At 45.3% G+C, this 16,646-nt stretch overlaps 1 protein-coding gene across 1 annotated transcript in view; it reads left to right on the plus strand.

Annotated features, from left to right (window-relative positions):
• Positions 1 to 16,646, plus strand: part of VPS8 (VPS8 subunit of CORVET complex) — a 308,205-nt gene extending 291,559 nt beyond the window's left edge. The window contains exons 46-47 of the mRNA XM_082654910.1: positions 12,589 to 12,669; positions 15,940 to 16,646. Of these exons, the coding sequence (XP_082511036.1) occupies positions 12,589 to 12,669; positions 15,940 to 16,089 (231 nt within the window). The 3' untranslated portion in view covers positions 16,090 to 16,646. The remainder of the gene's footprint in view (positions 1 to 12,588; positions 12,670 to 15,939) is intronic.

Consider the following 16,646-nt stretch of genomic DNA (forward strand, 5'->3'; position numbering starts at 1 on the left):
ATGTATCTTTTCGAATTATGGTTTGCTCCAGGTATGTGCTCAGCAGTGGGATTGCTGGGTCGTATGGTAGTTCTATTTTTAGTTTTTTAAGGAACCTCCATACTGTTCTCCATAGTGGCTGTATCAATTTACATTCCCACCACCCCTTTTCTCCACACCCTCTCCAGCATTTATTGTTTGTAGATATTTTGATGATGGCCATTCTGACCAGTGTGAGGCGGTACACACTTGATTTGCATTTCTCTAATAAATAGTGATGTTGAGCATCTTTTCATGTGCTTTTTGGCCATCTGTATGTCTTCTTTGGAGAAATGTCTATTTAGATCTTCCACCCACTTTTTGATTGTGTTGTTTTTTGATATTGAGCTGCATGAGCTGTTTGTACCTAGTGTGCTCCTGACACAGCCTTCTGAGTCCCTTGAAAGTGACTTTCTGTCAGGCTTTTTCCAGACCGATACCAAGAGCATGGCAAGTAGAAGAAACCTCTGGGACTGGAGTGCCCAAGTTCACTTCTGGGCTCTGCCACCAGCCAGAGTGACCTTGGGCACATCCTGCACCCAGGACCTTAGTTCCTTCAAAGGTAAAATGAGGATAACAAAAGAACCAACTTCATGGGGTGTTTGTGATGATTAGATGAGGTGAGGTAATACACGGTCAGGGCTTGGAACACGCTGGCACACAGTAATCACTTGCTCAATATCTGTCAGCTGCTGCAGTGGTAGTTGTTACTCCTTTTCACACCTTGGAAGACTTAAACCAGCATTTTCTTCCTCTGCTGTGAAAAGTCACTGTGCTCTTTCTTTTTAATTGTGGTTTTGAAGGTCTTGGTTTTTTATTTGCAGTCAGCCTTTCACATTTCCATCTCCAACCTCAAATACTCTCTTCCCTTATAGCTGGTTCTAAGTGAAATCTCCTTAAGAGATGTTCTGCCAGGTGTTTCCCTCCTCTCTCCAGTCAGCTTAGCAATGTACCTGCTTATTTTATTATTTCTTCACCTGATTCATTATTAGCTTTGAGCTAATTGAGTGTTTTGAGGCATTGGGAAAGGAGGGTGTGTGAGGGGCCAGGTTCTGTGTGAAAGCAAACTGCGCCGTGGGTGGGAATTTTAGGAAAGGTGTTTTCTGTTTGCAGGTGGGGAAGGAAGTATGGCTTCACTCTTACCTCTGAAGTCAGAGTTTCATTTTAGGCAAGAGTGTTAAATATTAAGGACCTCTAGTTTGAAACAGCTTAGGTGGTGGCAAAAGTCTGACTCTATTAGAAAGAGAAGGATTTGGTAGTGAGGCCAAGGCAGGTGGGAGCAGGTGGGCAATACCGTTCTCATTTCGTTCATTCTGCTCCATCTGTGCCCCCATCCCCGCCAGCCAGTTACAGAGCTGCCAGTAGAAGGCTCCTGGAGTGCGTGCAGACAAATATCGTGTTGCAGAATTAGACTAGGTTCACCTGTCATGTGCTCGCGTGGGAAGACAATCAGGAAGGGAAATGTTGGGATTTTGATTTCAGGACCTTGTTTGTTGTGGAGAATAAGACACGAACAAGCAGAGCTTAGTCTTCTGTGACTGTCCCTGTCTGCGTGTGTGACTCGGAAGGCTCTGTATTCAGAATCCCTAGTGTTATTATCCATATTCCTAGGAACCCAGCCTTCAGGGTGGCACGGATCATAGTTGTTTCCTGTATCAAGCTTGATGTGCCAGTTACGAGGCCCGTGGATCCTGAAAGCCCTGGTTTGTTTTCTTCCTTGCATCGAATGTAATTACAGCTCTCACTTCCACCACGTCTGGGAGTCACTGAGCTTTTTGAGTCACTATGTCAGCCCAGCATCCCTCTCCCTGTGGCTCTCCCAGATCATCAGAGCCTCATTTTCCCCCAGATTTACTTTAATGCCTAGTGTTACAAGGTTATTTCCAGGGTTGTCATTGCTTCTTCCTCTAATGTTCAGCTGCAGTTTAATTTTCAGCTCTTATCGCTGGACTTCATTACATGGGGAGAAAGAAATTTGCTCTAGCAGATAGTATCAGGTATGTTTTTCTTTCTCTTACAATTGGAAAATCACTCCTGATCAGTTCTGTGCTAGTGGGTTAGATGGTCTAGGTGGGGCGCCTTATGTTTAAGGATTCGCCAAACTGAGACTGTGCTCAAATTTTGTTGCTCCCACTTTTGTGCATGACACTGATTTGGCAAATCAGTTTCTCTGTACAGCATCTTAGACTGAATCTACTATTTCTCTTCAGGGCTATCATGGGTCTTTGTGACAGTGTCTGTAGTTGGTTGCCCTAGTTTGCTTCTGATGATGCAATAAAATCCATGATTAGCTTCAGTAAACACCACTAGCTTACTTGAAAATTTCGTGCCCTAAATGCCTATTGTCTCATGGCGCCCACATCTTCCCCGGGTGGTAGAGTGTGGCCTATGGTGGCACTGCCCTTCAATAAATTGGAGCACAGACCCAGCGGAGCAATGCAACCCGCTCAGCTTACACAGGGAGCTATGACCGGATGAGCGCTCAAGTTTCCTGCGTCTCAGCCCAGTGCTCTTCCTTCCAGGTGCTTCCGCAGGGAGCAGAGATAACACAGGCACAATAGTCGTGGCCGATTACTGACCATCAAATAGGTGTCAGGACCATACGTCATCTCTGATCCTCACAATTCTGCGGAGTAGTGTTTTACAGCTAAAGAAGCTGAGAGAAGCTAAAAAACTTGGCCAGGGCCACTCACTAGTCATCACAGAATCCAGGTGGAGCCAAGGTCTGTGCAAGCCATGCCCTGTGTTCCCCTTCCTGCATTGCAGGCGGTTTAGAAACACCCCAGTGACTGTAAGAAGTAGAAAATCTGCTCACCCTTCCCATCCTTTCAGCAGATAATTATCAGCAGATAATTATTTCACAGCTGTTCTGTGCCAGGCACAGTGCTGGGTGCCGTGAGCGAGAGACGGCGCCCTGTCCTTGGGGCACTCCTTTCTCGAAGCTTTCCCTCCACTGTCCCTTCTCTCTCTCCTGCAACATCCACCGATCCCTCTTATTGCCAGGCCCGTCTTGTCTGCACTGTGCTCTGATGTCTCCTTTCTTTCCATTTTCAGTGGCCATGTTAGGACTACGTACACACGACCAGTATCGTGCGTAGACTGGTAACACTTATTGAGGACTTACTGAGTCTTGGGTGTTTACTGCATGCTCCACGTGCGTTACCTTCTTGATCTTCTCAGACACACACACCCCTAGCTCAGAGAGAATAGGTAACTTGCTAGTGATTTTAGTGCCAGTGTTTGGTGACGCAGGGTGTGGGCTCAGGCAGGCAGGCTCTAGAGCCCAGGCTTTTGTCTACCTGCCGCCGCAGTTATCACGGGCACTTGGGAAGCAGGCTTTGGTCACGTGGGACAGAGGGCCCTGCACAGGATGTGCCAGAGCAACAACAGAAAGAGGCTTTTAACCAAAAGTCCCACTGGTTTGGTAAATTTCCATTCCTTCTTACAAGGGTTGGTATCTTCTGACGTTTGAAAAATAATACTTTCCCCAAAAGTGAATTAAATAGGATGAAATAGATATTTCACTGAGACACAGGATAAACCTGCCAGAAATCACAAAGAATCTTTTTACAAAGTCCAAGTTCTTAGAAACAGGAAGACAAATGCCAGTGATTTCACACTGGGCCGAGAGCAAATTGCTGCCTGCTCTTGTTCCTAAAATGGACAGTGCAGAGTAAAACAGGATGTGGGATGTCCAGCAAATGTTTGCTGAACATTTATTTGCTGGCTGTAGAGCACTGGGAATAAAGGATGGATAAGATAAAGTTCTGATATTTAAGGAGTTCACAGGCTAACGGGGAGACAGGTAAACATAATTACACTATAGCACAACAATGCAGTTGTGGACGGGCCATGTGGCAGCTAATCTACTGACAGGAAGGGATGGGGGCGCTTGGGGAGAGGGCTGGAGCTGAGCCTTCCTAAGTGTTTGCTCTCAAGTGTGCAAGAGTGTAATCTGGACCCAAAAATGTTGTGATTTCAGAGACCTTTTGATGGTATATGTAGATCATGTGAGAGCGTGTTTCAAACAAGGCTGCCCTGGCAAATATGCTGTATATGGTTATTATACCTCAGTAACCTCTCAAGCTTTGCTTATCAGCTCTGGAGAAGGTGATCTTTTTGTGGGGTTTTTAATGTCCCCAAATCTGTGAGACATTTAAGCTCCTCTTCATTTACTCATCTTTATATCCCAGGCACTGATATAGCAGAGGTCCCAGAAATATCTGTTGAACAACGGAACTGGATCCCCATTTGTGAGGCCTGGAGGTGAGTGGGCCGGACCCTGCATAGGGCAGGGCATAAAACCACTAAACTGGCCTTCTCTGGACAAGTCGCCTGCCCAGGGCCCTGTCCCTTCCCTCATTCTCACCCCGCCTCACTGCTGGAACCCTCAACCCAAGGAGAAGAGTACAGAAATCCTCACCTTAGTGATGTATTAGTCATTCCCTGAAATGCTTCCTTTTTTTTAATATTCCGTCTTGTTCCAGGAAGGATTTTAAGACAGGTAAGCATCTACTGGGTCCTAGGCACGTCTACAAAGAGCTCTGCTGTTTCACCTCAGATGAATTGTATTCAGATAGTTTTCCACAGAGACAGCACCGCCTGGCCAAGAACAGGGCATCTCTGTCCTGCAGCACCTTTGCTTCCAGAGGGTCCCAGGGCAGCCCCAGCAGTGGCTCCTTTGTTCCGTATCTGGTTGTCCAGGATGATGGCTTGTGTTGTAAGAAAGGTCCTGTCACCTTCAGTTATTTCACACCCATGGAACAACCACATTTTTCAATTTCTGAAGGATGTCGTTGTTGGAAAACCCCTTCCCTTGGTATCTCCAAGGAGTTTAAGGGCCTAGAGGGGGAATATGATGATGACAAGGCCAGAACTCAGTGCAACCCTGCACACTTATCTGGACATGTCGTGTTTGAAATTATGGGTCTGCGTGTGTGTATGTGTTTGTGTGCACACTTACCTATTTGTTACTCCAGCTTTTCTCCCAGGAGAGGGGGACTAGGGTTTATAAGGTAGAGGTCCTGGTTATGACCCTTACTGGACTGTGAATTTTTGATTTGTGTTGGGCAAGTCTCCTAGCCTTCCTTTCCTCAATTTGCACAATCCCGTTCACTTATGTAGTAGAGTAGGTGTAGGGCTTGCAATTCAGTAGGATTCAAAATAAACCATATGGCAGAAACATTCTTATCTTATTAAATTTTCTTATTATACCCAAGGGCTTCTAAGATGCATTGGAACTCATCGAAAGTTGAATACAACATACCTAATCGGGACACTTAGAAAAAGAGAAATGCTGGTTGATTGATTTGGTACAGTCGAATCAGAAGGCAAATGCCCATAAGCTGAGAGTGTCCTGCTCCCATTAGGACGCAGTGAGGACAGGAAGTCCAGCTGTGCTGAGCTGTTTTAGGTACAGATTAGCGCTGTGCTGCTCCAGGTGTCACCCGGGAGCATGTGAGAAACACTGAATCTCAGACTCCACCCCAGACCTTGTAACCAGAATCTGCATTTTAACAAGATCTTTCTGCAGTTCTTATGCACGTGAAAGAAATCGCTTGGAGAAGCGCTGGATCAGAAAACATGGGTTGGACTATCATTTGAGACTCCTGCACTTTCTGCCTCAGTAAGCAAACTTCCAGGGACTAGAGCCATTTATTCTGTGCCTGGAATAGACTCATCTGTGTAATGCTCCCTGGGGATGAAAGCGTGATTCTATTTTTAACAGTAGCATTTTCTACTTTTTTTTTTAATTTTATTAGAGTATGGTTGATTTACAATGTTGTGTTAGTTTCAAGTGTACAGCAAAGTGATTCAGTTATACATATATGTGTATTCATTCTTTTTCAGATTCTTTTCCATATAGGGTATTACAGAAGATTGAGTAGAGTTCCCTGTGCTGTACAGTAGGTCCTTGTTGGTTGTCTATTTTATATTATAGTAGTATGTATATGTTAATCCAAAACTCCCAATCTGTCCCTCCCCCCAACATTTCCCCGTTGGTAACCATAAGTTTGTTTTCAAAATCTCTGTCTGTTTTGTAAATAAGTTCATTTGTATCACTTTTGAAAATTAGGTTCTACATATGAGTGATAGCATATATTTGTCTTTCTCTGTCTGACTTACTTCACTTAGAGGTTACTGAGTCCATCCATGTTGCTGCAAATGTCATTATTTCATTCTGTTTTCTGGCTGAGTAATATTCCATTGTATATATGTACCACATCATCTTTATCCATTCCTCTGTCAATGGACATTTATGTTGCTTCCATGTCTTGGCTATTGTAAATAGTGTTGCAGTGAACATTGGGGTGCATGTGTCTTTTCGAATTATGGATTTCTCTGGATATTATTCCCAGGAGTAGGATTGCTGGATCATATGGCAGCTCTATTTTTAGTTTTTTAAGGAACCTCCATACTGTTCTCCATAGTGGGTGTATCAGTTTACATTCCCACCGACAGTGCAAGATGGTTCCCTTTTCTCCACACCCTCTCCAGCATTTATTGTTTGCAGACTTCTTGATGATGGCCCTTCTGACCAGTGTGAGGTGATAACCTCATTGTAGTTTTGATTTGCATTTCTCTAATGATTAGTGATGTTGAGCATCTTTTCATGTGCTTTTTGGCCATCTGTATGTCTTCTTTGGAGAAATGTCTATTTAGATCTGCCCATTTTTTTACCGGGTTGTTTGTTTTTTTGATATAGAGTTGCATGAGCTGTTTGTATATTTGGGAGATTAATCCCTTGTCAGTCAGTCGCTTTGTTTGCAAATATTTTCTCCAATTCTGTGGGTTTTCTTTTCATTTTGTTTATGGTTTCCTTTGCTGTGCAAAAGCTTCGAAGTTTCATTAGGTCCCATTTGTTTATTTTTGTTTTTATTTTCATTATTCTAGGAGGTGGATCAAAAAAGATCTTGCTGTGATTTATGTCAAAGTATGTTCTCCCTACGTTTTCCTCTAACAGTTTTATAGTATCCAGCCTTACATTTGTCTTTATTCCATTTTGAGTTTATTTTTGTATATGGTGTTAGAGAATGTTCTAATTTCATTCTTTTACATGTGGCTGTCCAGTTTTCCCAGCACCACTTATTGAAGAGACTGTCTTTTGCCCATTATATATTCTTGCCTCCTTTGTCATAGATTAATTGACCATAGGTGCATGGGTTTACTTCTGGGCTTTCTATCCTGTTCCATTGATCTGTATTTCTGTTTTTGTGCCAGTACCATACTGTCTTGATTGCTGTTGCTTTGTAGTATAGTCTGAAGTCAGGGAGCCTGATTCCTCCAGCTCCATTTTTCTTTTTCATGTTTGCTTAGGCAGTCTGGGGTCTTTTGTGTTTCTGTACAAATTAAAAATTTCTTTGTTCTAGTTCTGTGAAAAATGCCATTAGTAATTTGATCAGGATTGCATTGAATCTTTAGATTGCCTTGGGTGGTGCAGTCATTTTCAAAATATTGATTCTTCCAATCCAAGAACATGGTGCATCTTTCCATCTGTTTGTGTCATCTTTGATTTCTTTCATCAGTGTCTTATAGTTTCAGAGTACAGGTCTTTTGCCTCCTTAGGTAGGTTTATTCCTAGGAATTTTATTCTTTTTGATGTGATGGTATATGGGAGTGTTTCCTTAATTTCTCTTTCTGATCTTTCGTTGTTAGTGTATAGGTATGCAAGATATTTCTGTATATTAATTTTGTATCCTGCAACTTTACTGAATTCACTGATGAGCTCTAGTAGTTTTCTGGTAGCATCTTTAGGAGTTTCTACATATAGTATCATGTCATCTGCAAACAGTGACAGATTTATTTCTTCTTTTCCAATTTGGATTCCTTTTATTTCTTCTTCTTCTCTGATTGCCATGGCTAGGACTTCCAAAACTATTTTGAATAAAAGTGGTGAGGGTGGACATCCTTGTCTTGTTCCTGATCTTAGAGGGAATGCTTTCAGCTTTTCACTGTTGAGAATGATGTTAGTTGTGGGTTTGTCATATGCATTTTCTACTTCTGATCTGACTTGACCTTTGCTTTCCCAAAATGATTTGAGTTGGCTTCCAAAATACAACCAATTGGATGAAAAAATGAGGAAATCTAGATTTAAAAAAAACTGTATGCCTATGGAAACTAATATAAAACCAGATTATAACAGCACACATAAATGTTTGCCACCAAGTCTTGTGCAGCTGCTAGACTTACGTAGCTGACCACTTAGTTTTGAGCTCCCTAGTGACAGAAACAAAAAAGAAAACACAATTAGTAGCAAGTCTACACAACTAGTAACTGTGTCCAACACAGTTTTTCTCAGCACAGGGTCTGATGGGAATTTCTTCATTGGATCATCACAAGTAGACTGTACATCTGCATTTTCATAACAAGTACAGTAGTACATTTCATGAGATTTTTTTCTTACATTATCCCTTCAAGGCAAAGGGCTGTTTTACAGAAGTGTTTCTGTAAGGAGAGATCTTTTCTTGCTCTTGCTGCTTTGTCATCTTCCACCTTCGCCTTTACAACCTCCTTGTTAATTAACCTGCCTTAACAGCCCCACCCCCAGCCCCTGCTGCCTTACCTAGTCCACTCCTGACGCCATTCCACTTGGACCCTCCTTGTTAAACTGCATCACGGAGTAACCAGGGAATAAACAAAGGTAAGATCAGGGCAGCTTGGTCCCTTGTCATATGGACTGTGGCACTGGCAGGCCCCACAGCTGAGGTTTTGAATTGCCAGTGAAAGGCAGGTGTCATCCTTGTCCTTAACCTGTCCTGCTCCCCAGTTCATGCCAGTAGTACTGAAGGGATTTGGAAAATCGAGGGAGGACCAGTGTTAAGTCTCTCGAAGGTATTTATATATTTTCTCTTTTTGCTTGTTTGTTTGAGCTTGGTTTGCAGTATTTCTCAAACCTTCTGCTCATCTTTAGCTTGGAACTCCCCTGTGCGTCTTACTTAGTATCTATTGGAAGTGTGATACTCCACACACGTTCTAAGAATAGGATAGTTTTTATACCAAATTATACTGAGAAGAAGTGTTTCTTAAAGTGTCAAGGCAAGTTTAAGCATTCTCAGATTAGAGGATGATCCCTCCATGTGTCTGGCGGACCCAGAGGTGTGAGTCTAGAATGAAAAGCAGGACCCCTATGGTCCATCCTTTTCTCTTTCTGGCTGCCCTGCTTGGGATTCCCATCAGGCCATCCTCAGCCATTCCCACATCACTGAGAGCATCAGGAAGAACTGAGGCAGCTGTGTCCTGGGCTGGTCTCTGGGGCATCATCGTGGGATTACAGAAGCCCAGGAGCTGTGAGCCTCCTTATTAACAGCTGCTCTCTTGGTCTTGAAGCAGATCCTTTCACAGAGAAGCTGTGAAGTCATTTCACAATCATTAGCATGATTCATTCAGGGGTAGTGCTTCTTTCCATTCTCTCTTACTGCTTAGTAGGTTTTTTCCCCCTAAGGTTGGTGAAAATTTTGAAGAAAAGAAGCAAAGCCATTCCTGGAACACAAGTTCACATAACTTCTTAAAGTTGTAATGCTGTTTAAAGTTCAAATCTTTGGGGGGTGGGGGAGAATGAACACAGCAGAACCTCCCTCCTAGAGTGGTTGTGAGGGTTTAATGAGGTCATCCACGAAAATCACGTAGCACACAGGGCTTGGCACGTAGGAAATGCTCAGTACATGGTAAGTGTTCTGAGTGATGTTACTTGCTCTGTGCCTCTCCTGTTCCTGAACTTCTTCCACATCCTGGATGCAGGCATTTGTTTATATCACTGTTTTGGTGGCCGTTCCTGCCAGGACTTTCTTATAAACAGAACGAGTCTCCAGACCACCTTTTGAAGCTCCCTTTAGTCCCAGAGCCCTCGCTCAGCCCTCAGGATGGACGCAAATGTCAACACCTTCATCACTGAAACACACCATCGTTTAACTGAGGGTGCTCTAAATTGTGGTAAGAAAAACCAGCATAATTTTTCACAGAACTAGAACAAAAAAATTCACAATTTGTATGGAAACACAAAAGACCCAGAATAGCCAAAGCAATCTTGAGAAAGAAAAACAGAGCTGGAGCAATCAGGCGCCCTGACTTCAGACTATACTACGAAGCTACAGTAATCAAGACAGTATTGTACTGGCACAAAAACAGAAAGATAGATCAATGGAACAGGATAGAAAGCCCAGAGATAAACTCATACACATATGGTCACCTTATCTTTGATGAAGGAGGCAAGAATATACAGTGGAGAAAAGACAGCCTCTTCAATAAGTGGTGCTGGGAAAACTGGACAGGTACATGTAAAAGTATGAAATTAGAACACTCCCTAACACCATACACAAAAATAAACTCAAAATGGATTAAAGACCTAAATGTAAGGCCAGACACTATCAAACTCTTAGAGGAAAACATAGGCCAAACACACTATGACATAAATCACAGCAAGATCCTTTTTGACCCACCTCCTAGAGAAATGGAAATAAAAACAAAAATAAACAAATGGGACCTAATGAAACTTCAAAGCTTTTGCACAGCAAAGAAAAGCATAAATAAGACAAAAAGACAACCCTCAGAATGGGAGAAAATATTTTCAAATGAAGCAACTGACAAAGGATGAATCTCCAAAATTTACAAGCAGCTCATGCAGCTCAATATCAAAAAAACAAACAACCCAATCCAAAAATGGGCAGGAGACCTAAATAGACATTTCTCCAAAGAAGATATACAGATTGCCAACAAACACATGAAAGAACGCTCAACATCATTAATCATTAGAGAAATGCAAATCAAAACTACAATGAGATATCATCTCACACCAGAATGGCCATCATCAAAAAATCTACAAACAATAAATGCTGGAGAGGGTGTGGAGAAAAGGGAACACTCTTGCACTGTTGGTGGGAATGTAAATTGATACAGCCACTATGGAGAACAGTATGGAGGTTCCTTAAAAAACTAAAAATAGAACTACCATATGACCAGCAATCCCACTACTGGGCATATACCCTGAGAAAACCATAATTCAAAAAGAGTCATGTAGCAAAATGTTCATTGCAGCTCTGTTTACAATAGCCAGAAGATGGAAACAACCTAAGGGTCCATCATCTGATGAATGGATAAAGAAGGTGTGGCACATATATACAATGGAATATTACTCAGCCATAAAAAGAAACGAAATTGAGTTATTTGTAGTGAGGTGGCTGGACCTAGAGTCTGTCATGCAGAGTAAAGTACGTCAGAAAGAGAAAAACAAATACCGTATGCTAACACGGTATATATGGAATCTAAGGAAAAAGTAAATGGTCATGAAGAACCTAGGGGCAAGACGGGAGTAAAGGCACAGACCTACTAGAGAATGGACTTGAGGATATGGGGAGGGGGAAGGGTAAGCTGTGACACAGTGAGAGAGTGGCATGGACATATATACACTACCAAACGTAAAATAGCTAGTGGGAAGCAACCACATAGCACAGGGAGATCAGCTCGGTGCTTTGTGACCACCTAGAGGGGTGGATAGGGAGGGTGGGAGGGAGGGAGATGCAAGAGGGAAGAGATATGGGAACATATGTATAGCTGATTCACTTTGTTATAAAGCAGAAACTAACACACCATTGTAAAGCAATTATACTCCAATAAAGATGTTAAAAAAGAAACAAAAAACAAAAACCAGCATATACTGAGCCTTTATGGGGTGGGGACAGGCAGGTAAAAGACACTTTAAATATGGATCTCATCTAATTTAATGTTCAGTAACCTCATAAGGAAGCATTATCCTGTCTCACAAGTCAGAGCAGGAACTTGCCTAAGGTCACGTAGCAGGTTAGTATCAGAACTGGTATTCCAGTTCACCTCTGACTCCAAAGCTTATGGCGGCCTCTGCCAGGATCCCATTTCTTCCTCTAGCTGTGAGTTGGATCTGATCCACCAAGAGTAGAACCACAGTGTTGGGCGCAGTAACCAGTGGAACAAAACGAGACTGCTGGAAAAGCAAGTTAGACTTCCCCTCTCCCAAAAGCAGATTAAAATCTCAGCCCCTTAGGTGGCTACCAGCTTTATAACGAGGCAGGGAAATGACATGCTTTTTCATGTATAACGTATCTCCACTGGCAGCACAAAGAAGGGGCATCTTTGCTGGCTGTATTCAGTGCTGGGGTTGCCAGGCTGGGTGCAGCTAAATTATTCTGCAGAGTAAAGGCCAAGAGGGACCAAGAAGCCCCAGGGGAAGCTCTTTTTTTTTTTTCTTATGTCTTTATTGGAGTCTAATTGCTTTACAATGGTGTGTTAGTTTCTGCTTTATAACAAAGTGAATCAGTTATACATATACATATGTTCCCATATCTCTTCGTTTTTAAGTACGGAGAATCTGGAGACCACATGGGAAGGGGCCATAGGGAGGTTGTCGGCCTGGAGCTGGCACCAAGGGCGTGTTGGAGGCACACGGCCATGTCTAATCCATGTTCAGTAAACTATCAGCTGCTGGTAGCATGGATTTTCTTCAGAGGAGTGAAGGAAGCACTGCATCCTGTTTCACCGCTGACCAAATACAGAGGCCGCCCATGGGTGTTATTACTAACCTTATTGTTTTTGATTTCTCAGGCAACCTCAGAACCTGTTCTGGATCCACAGCAGATCCAAGCATTTGACCAGCTTTGCCATCTCTACCGAGGAAGTTCTAGGGTAATGTTGGTGTGGCTGTTTACATTTTTATTTCCCTATTTATAATGAGTGTTTTGGTAACACAGTGTTCTCAGGTCCTCACTCCAACCTCATCCTTAGTCTGTAAGGTGCCCTGGCGTCCCTGTTATGGCTGTGTGGAGCCCTGACCCCAGGGAGCACTCAGAACTTGGCAAAGGATGCAGAGGAAGTGGAAAGATATCTGTCCCTTACCTGCCCTGGGCTGTGAGGACACAGAAGGGCATCTGTCTTTATACTGCCTCCAGAGAGAGCAGGCATAAGCCTAATCCCTCATCTGGGAGCCTCTGTTTATACTGATGACTGCCAAATCTGCCCTAAGCCCCAGACTCTGCTGGACGTCTGCACTGGTTGAATTTGCTTTGGCCATGAAAGATAAATGCTAAGTTGTAGTGGCTTAACCAAAATAGAATTGTAAATATGGGCATCCCAGGGCATCTTCCACAAACCTCTCTCCAGATTTCTTCTACTTTGTGGCTCTGCCATCTCTAACGTATGGCTTATATTTGCATGATGCAGCATGGCCGCCCCAGCTCAAACCATCACATCTGCATTCCTGCTAGCAAGGTGGAGAAAAAGGAGGAAGACCATAAGCCCTCTATTTAAGGATAGTTCCTAGAAACTGTATACACCGCTTCCACTTACCTCCTTTGTCTGGAACTTAGACATGTGACCACACCTAACTGCAGTGGAGACTGGGGACATTGGTCTTGATTCCAAAAGGCCATGGGCTAAAACTGCTGGAATCCTGTTGCTGTAGAAGAGTACAGATTTAGAGGGCTACGGCAGTCATGCCACAACATCAGTCTGGGGGCCCCACAGGCACTTCAGAAGTGCACTTATTAACTTTTCCAACCCGCTCCTCCTTGCCCGTGCCTGTCTCTGGGTGTCATCCTCTGTCATCAGGTCACCCAAAGCAGTCACCTGCTGGCACCCTGGGTTCATCCCTCCCACCCCACCCACTCAGTAGGGAGCTCTCCTGTCTCTTTCTCCCCTTTCCTTCCAGCTCACAGAGGTCACTGCAGGTCTTCTGTCCCTTCTCCAGGCTGCTGCTTGGGCACCATCTCCAAACCCAAAAGTCCTGTTACCCCCTTGCTTACAGCACTTTCCTGGCCCTCCATCACCTGAAGCGGAGTCCAAACTCTACCACCTCCTCCATGCCCCAGGTCACACCTAAATTCCAGCCAGGCCAGATTTGTTCTGTAAGCTTTTCTTGGGCTTTCACAGACTGCTTATGTCCTGTTTTTTATGCCTGGGCTCCCTCTGCCCACTCCCCACACACCTGCTAGGTTGCTGGCAGCCCAGAGGAAAAATGGTGTTCCCTCTTTGAGAGCTGGTCTTGGGCAGGGTCTTTTATTCCAGGAGGTTTCCTGAACTGGCATCACTTCCAGCCAGGCTCTGCCCCAGGAGTTGGGTTTCTGGGCCTTCTATTCTAAGGAAGTTCTGCTGCTTTAAACTGTTGAGCCACTATTCAGGACTCATCAATTTCTAGAACACTAAGTTACAGAAGTAGAACACAAAAATATCTTTTTCCTTGGAAAACAGAAAATATTTTTTGTGTACTTCAGTGTCAATGTGAAAGAACTTTGGGTTTACGTAGCATCTGTCACCTGTCCTGTTATAGCATCGTACATAACAGTTTACGTAGCATCTGTCACCTGTCGTGTTATAGCATCGTACATAACAGTCCTTGCAGAGAACTCCACATGCTGATGGGAAGCTGAGAGGGTTACAGAAGACAGAAAGTGGCACAGGTGGGGCTTGTGCAGAGCGAGGGACACCCCTCTGTAACCTGCTCAGGCAGCAGTGGAAGTCCCTGCAGGGAGCCACCTCCTGCGTGTCCTGGGCCAGCTAAGGAGTTTGCAGTCGGAGCTTTCGAGCCTGTGTTACGAATTATGCATTGAACCATAGCTGTGTGTTGCAACCAGGAGCAGGCGCTGGATTATTTTAGATAAATTGGCACTTCGAACCAAGGGGCCTTCAGATGTCTCCCCAGTTACCCCAGTCACTGGTATTGAGTTTTCAACAGAAGTGACAGACACGTGTGAGTCTTCTGCCACTATTGCCTGGGTGAGGAGAGAACCCTTGCTAGAGGTTGGAGAACAGCTGGAAGACAGACTACCTGGCAGGGGAGGTGAGGAGAGAGCAGGTGACAGACAAGTTATCTCCAGAGAAGGCAGAACCGTAGGCAGCTCGGCTGAGCAGAAACTGTCACAGGGACCAGAGTTCGAGTCCCACGCTGTCACTCATCGCTGGGTGACCCAGGGCAAGTAACTTAACTTCTCAGGGCTCTGGGATTTTTACCCAGAGGGTGATTGTGGAGGATTAGACATAATTCATGTAAAGAACCTAGTATCCTGGTGCCTGGTGCCTAAAAGGCACTCACTCAGGGAACTTACCTGGGGCTTTTAGAAGTCCCGCAGACTCCGGGCCTGCAGGCTGACACCGAGAGGCTCGCCCTGCTGTGTGTGATGGCTCGGTCCTCACAGCTGCCCTCTCTCCGGATGAAGGAGCTTGGGTGTGGCATCCAGCTCTTCTCTGACCATCAAGGGCATCTCAAGGGTTAGGCTGTCAGGCTCTGTACTTTTGCCGAAAGCCTTTCTGAGGTCAAAGGAATGGCCCCACTGAGGGCCCAAGCCTGGTTTCCCAGTGGGCTGGGTTAACACTCTCCCCTCCTCAGCAGGTCTCCCAGAACTGAGCCTGTAACAGAGTGAGGGTAGCGCTGGTGTCGCTGGTGGACAGGAGCAGGGAGGGCACTTAGAGGAGAAGGTGGCATCTGTGAGTTTGCCTGGAGCCCCTGAGTTTGAAGTGGCAGCGGGGCGTCCACTTGGAGCTGTCCTGGTTCCACGAAGGAGAGGGGTCGGAGCCAGTGATCGTCATTCATCCCAAGGAGAACCCACCAACAGGGAGTGTGTGGCGTGAGCTGAGCAGAGAGCGGAGAACCGCGGCTCAGGCTGTGTGTCCACAGGGAGAGGACGGAGGCAACAGGCTCACACACCCGCTGGAGAGGGACTACTCAGAGTGAAGGAGGTTCAGGATCGGACAGCTTCCCCTTGTCAGAAAGTGTCACAGTTTGTTGTGCCCACAGGACTTACCCAGTCCAGCCGCCTCATCATCAAAGGAGGAAATTTAGGCCCTAGCAGATGCCATGAACTTGTGCCAAGTCACCATTGCCTGTTAGCGAGATGCAGCTCTGGGGTCCACACCCGGGTCTTACCCTCCAGCCTCGGCTGACGTGTGTCCCCTCCTTTGCAGCTGGCTCTGCTTACGGAACTCTCCCAGAAGCGTGGCAGCGAGAGCTGCAGGCCGTTTAGCGGCTCCCAGAGTGGCCCTGCCTTCACCAGCATCTTCCAGAAGGAGAACTTCCAGCTACAGCTCATACCCCCGCCTGTGACTGAGGACTGAAGACTCTCCCGGGCCTGGAGCCCCGAGACCACCCCAGCAGGTGGGGAGGGCCCCCTCTGACAGGCCTGGCCCCGCTGCCCTCAGGCTCCTGGGCGAGGCCCGAGGGCGGCTCCACGCCCGCCAGCCCTGGGAGACTCCGGCTCTTCCTGATGTTGCCGCAGCATCAGCACCAGACTGGTTGATTTTGTTTTGCTTATTAAGCAAATGAACGCCATATACCTCTATCCAGTTATTTAAGAAAATGCATCTTGCCTGTTGGGACTTTTTCTCATTTTCCCTTAAGTGTGGAGAAGAGGCGGAGCTCCTGCAGATGGCGTTTTGAGTCCGGCGCAGCCTGTCTCCTCCAGCTGGTGGGCACCACGGAGGGCTGTCACCTCCTGCTGCCATTGGGACAGGGAACAGCACGGTTGGGAACGGTGGTTGCCAGGCCGCAGCACAGCTGAAACCTGCGTTGGAGGGAATGAAGGGCTTGCGGGAGCTGGGGCACCTCCCTTTCCATGTGTTTGTGCTTAAACCCATTTGAGTGTAAGAGCTGCCATTTCTAACAATAAATGCCT

This window comes from Grampus griseus (genome assembly GCF_964374135.1).
Source record: "Grampus griseus genome assembly, chromosome: 5".
Classification (NCBI taxonomy): Eukaryota; Metazoa; Chordata; class Mammalia; order Artiodactyla; family Delphinidae; genus Grampus; species Grampus griseus.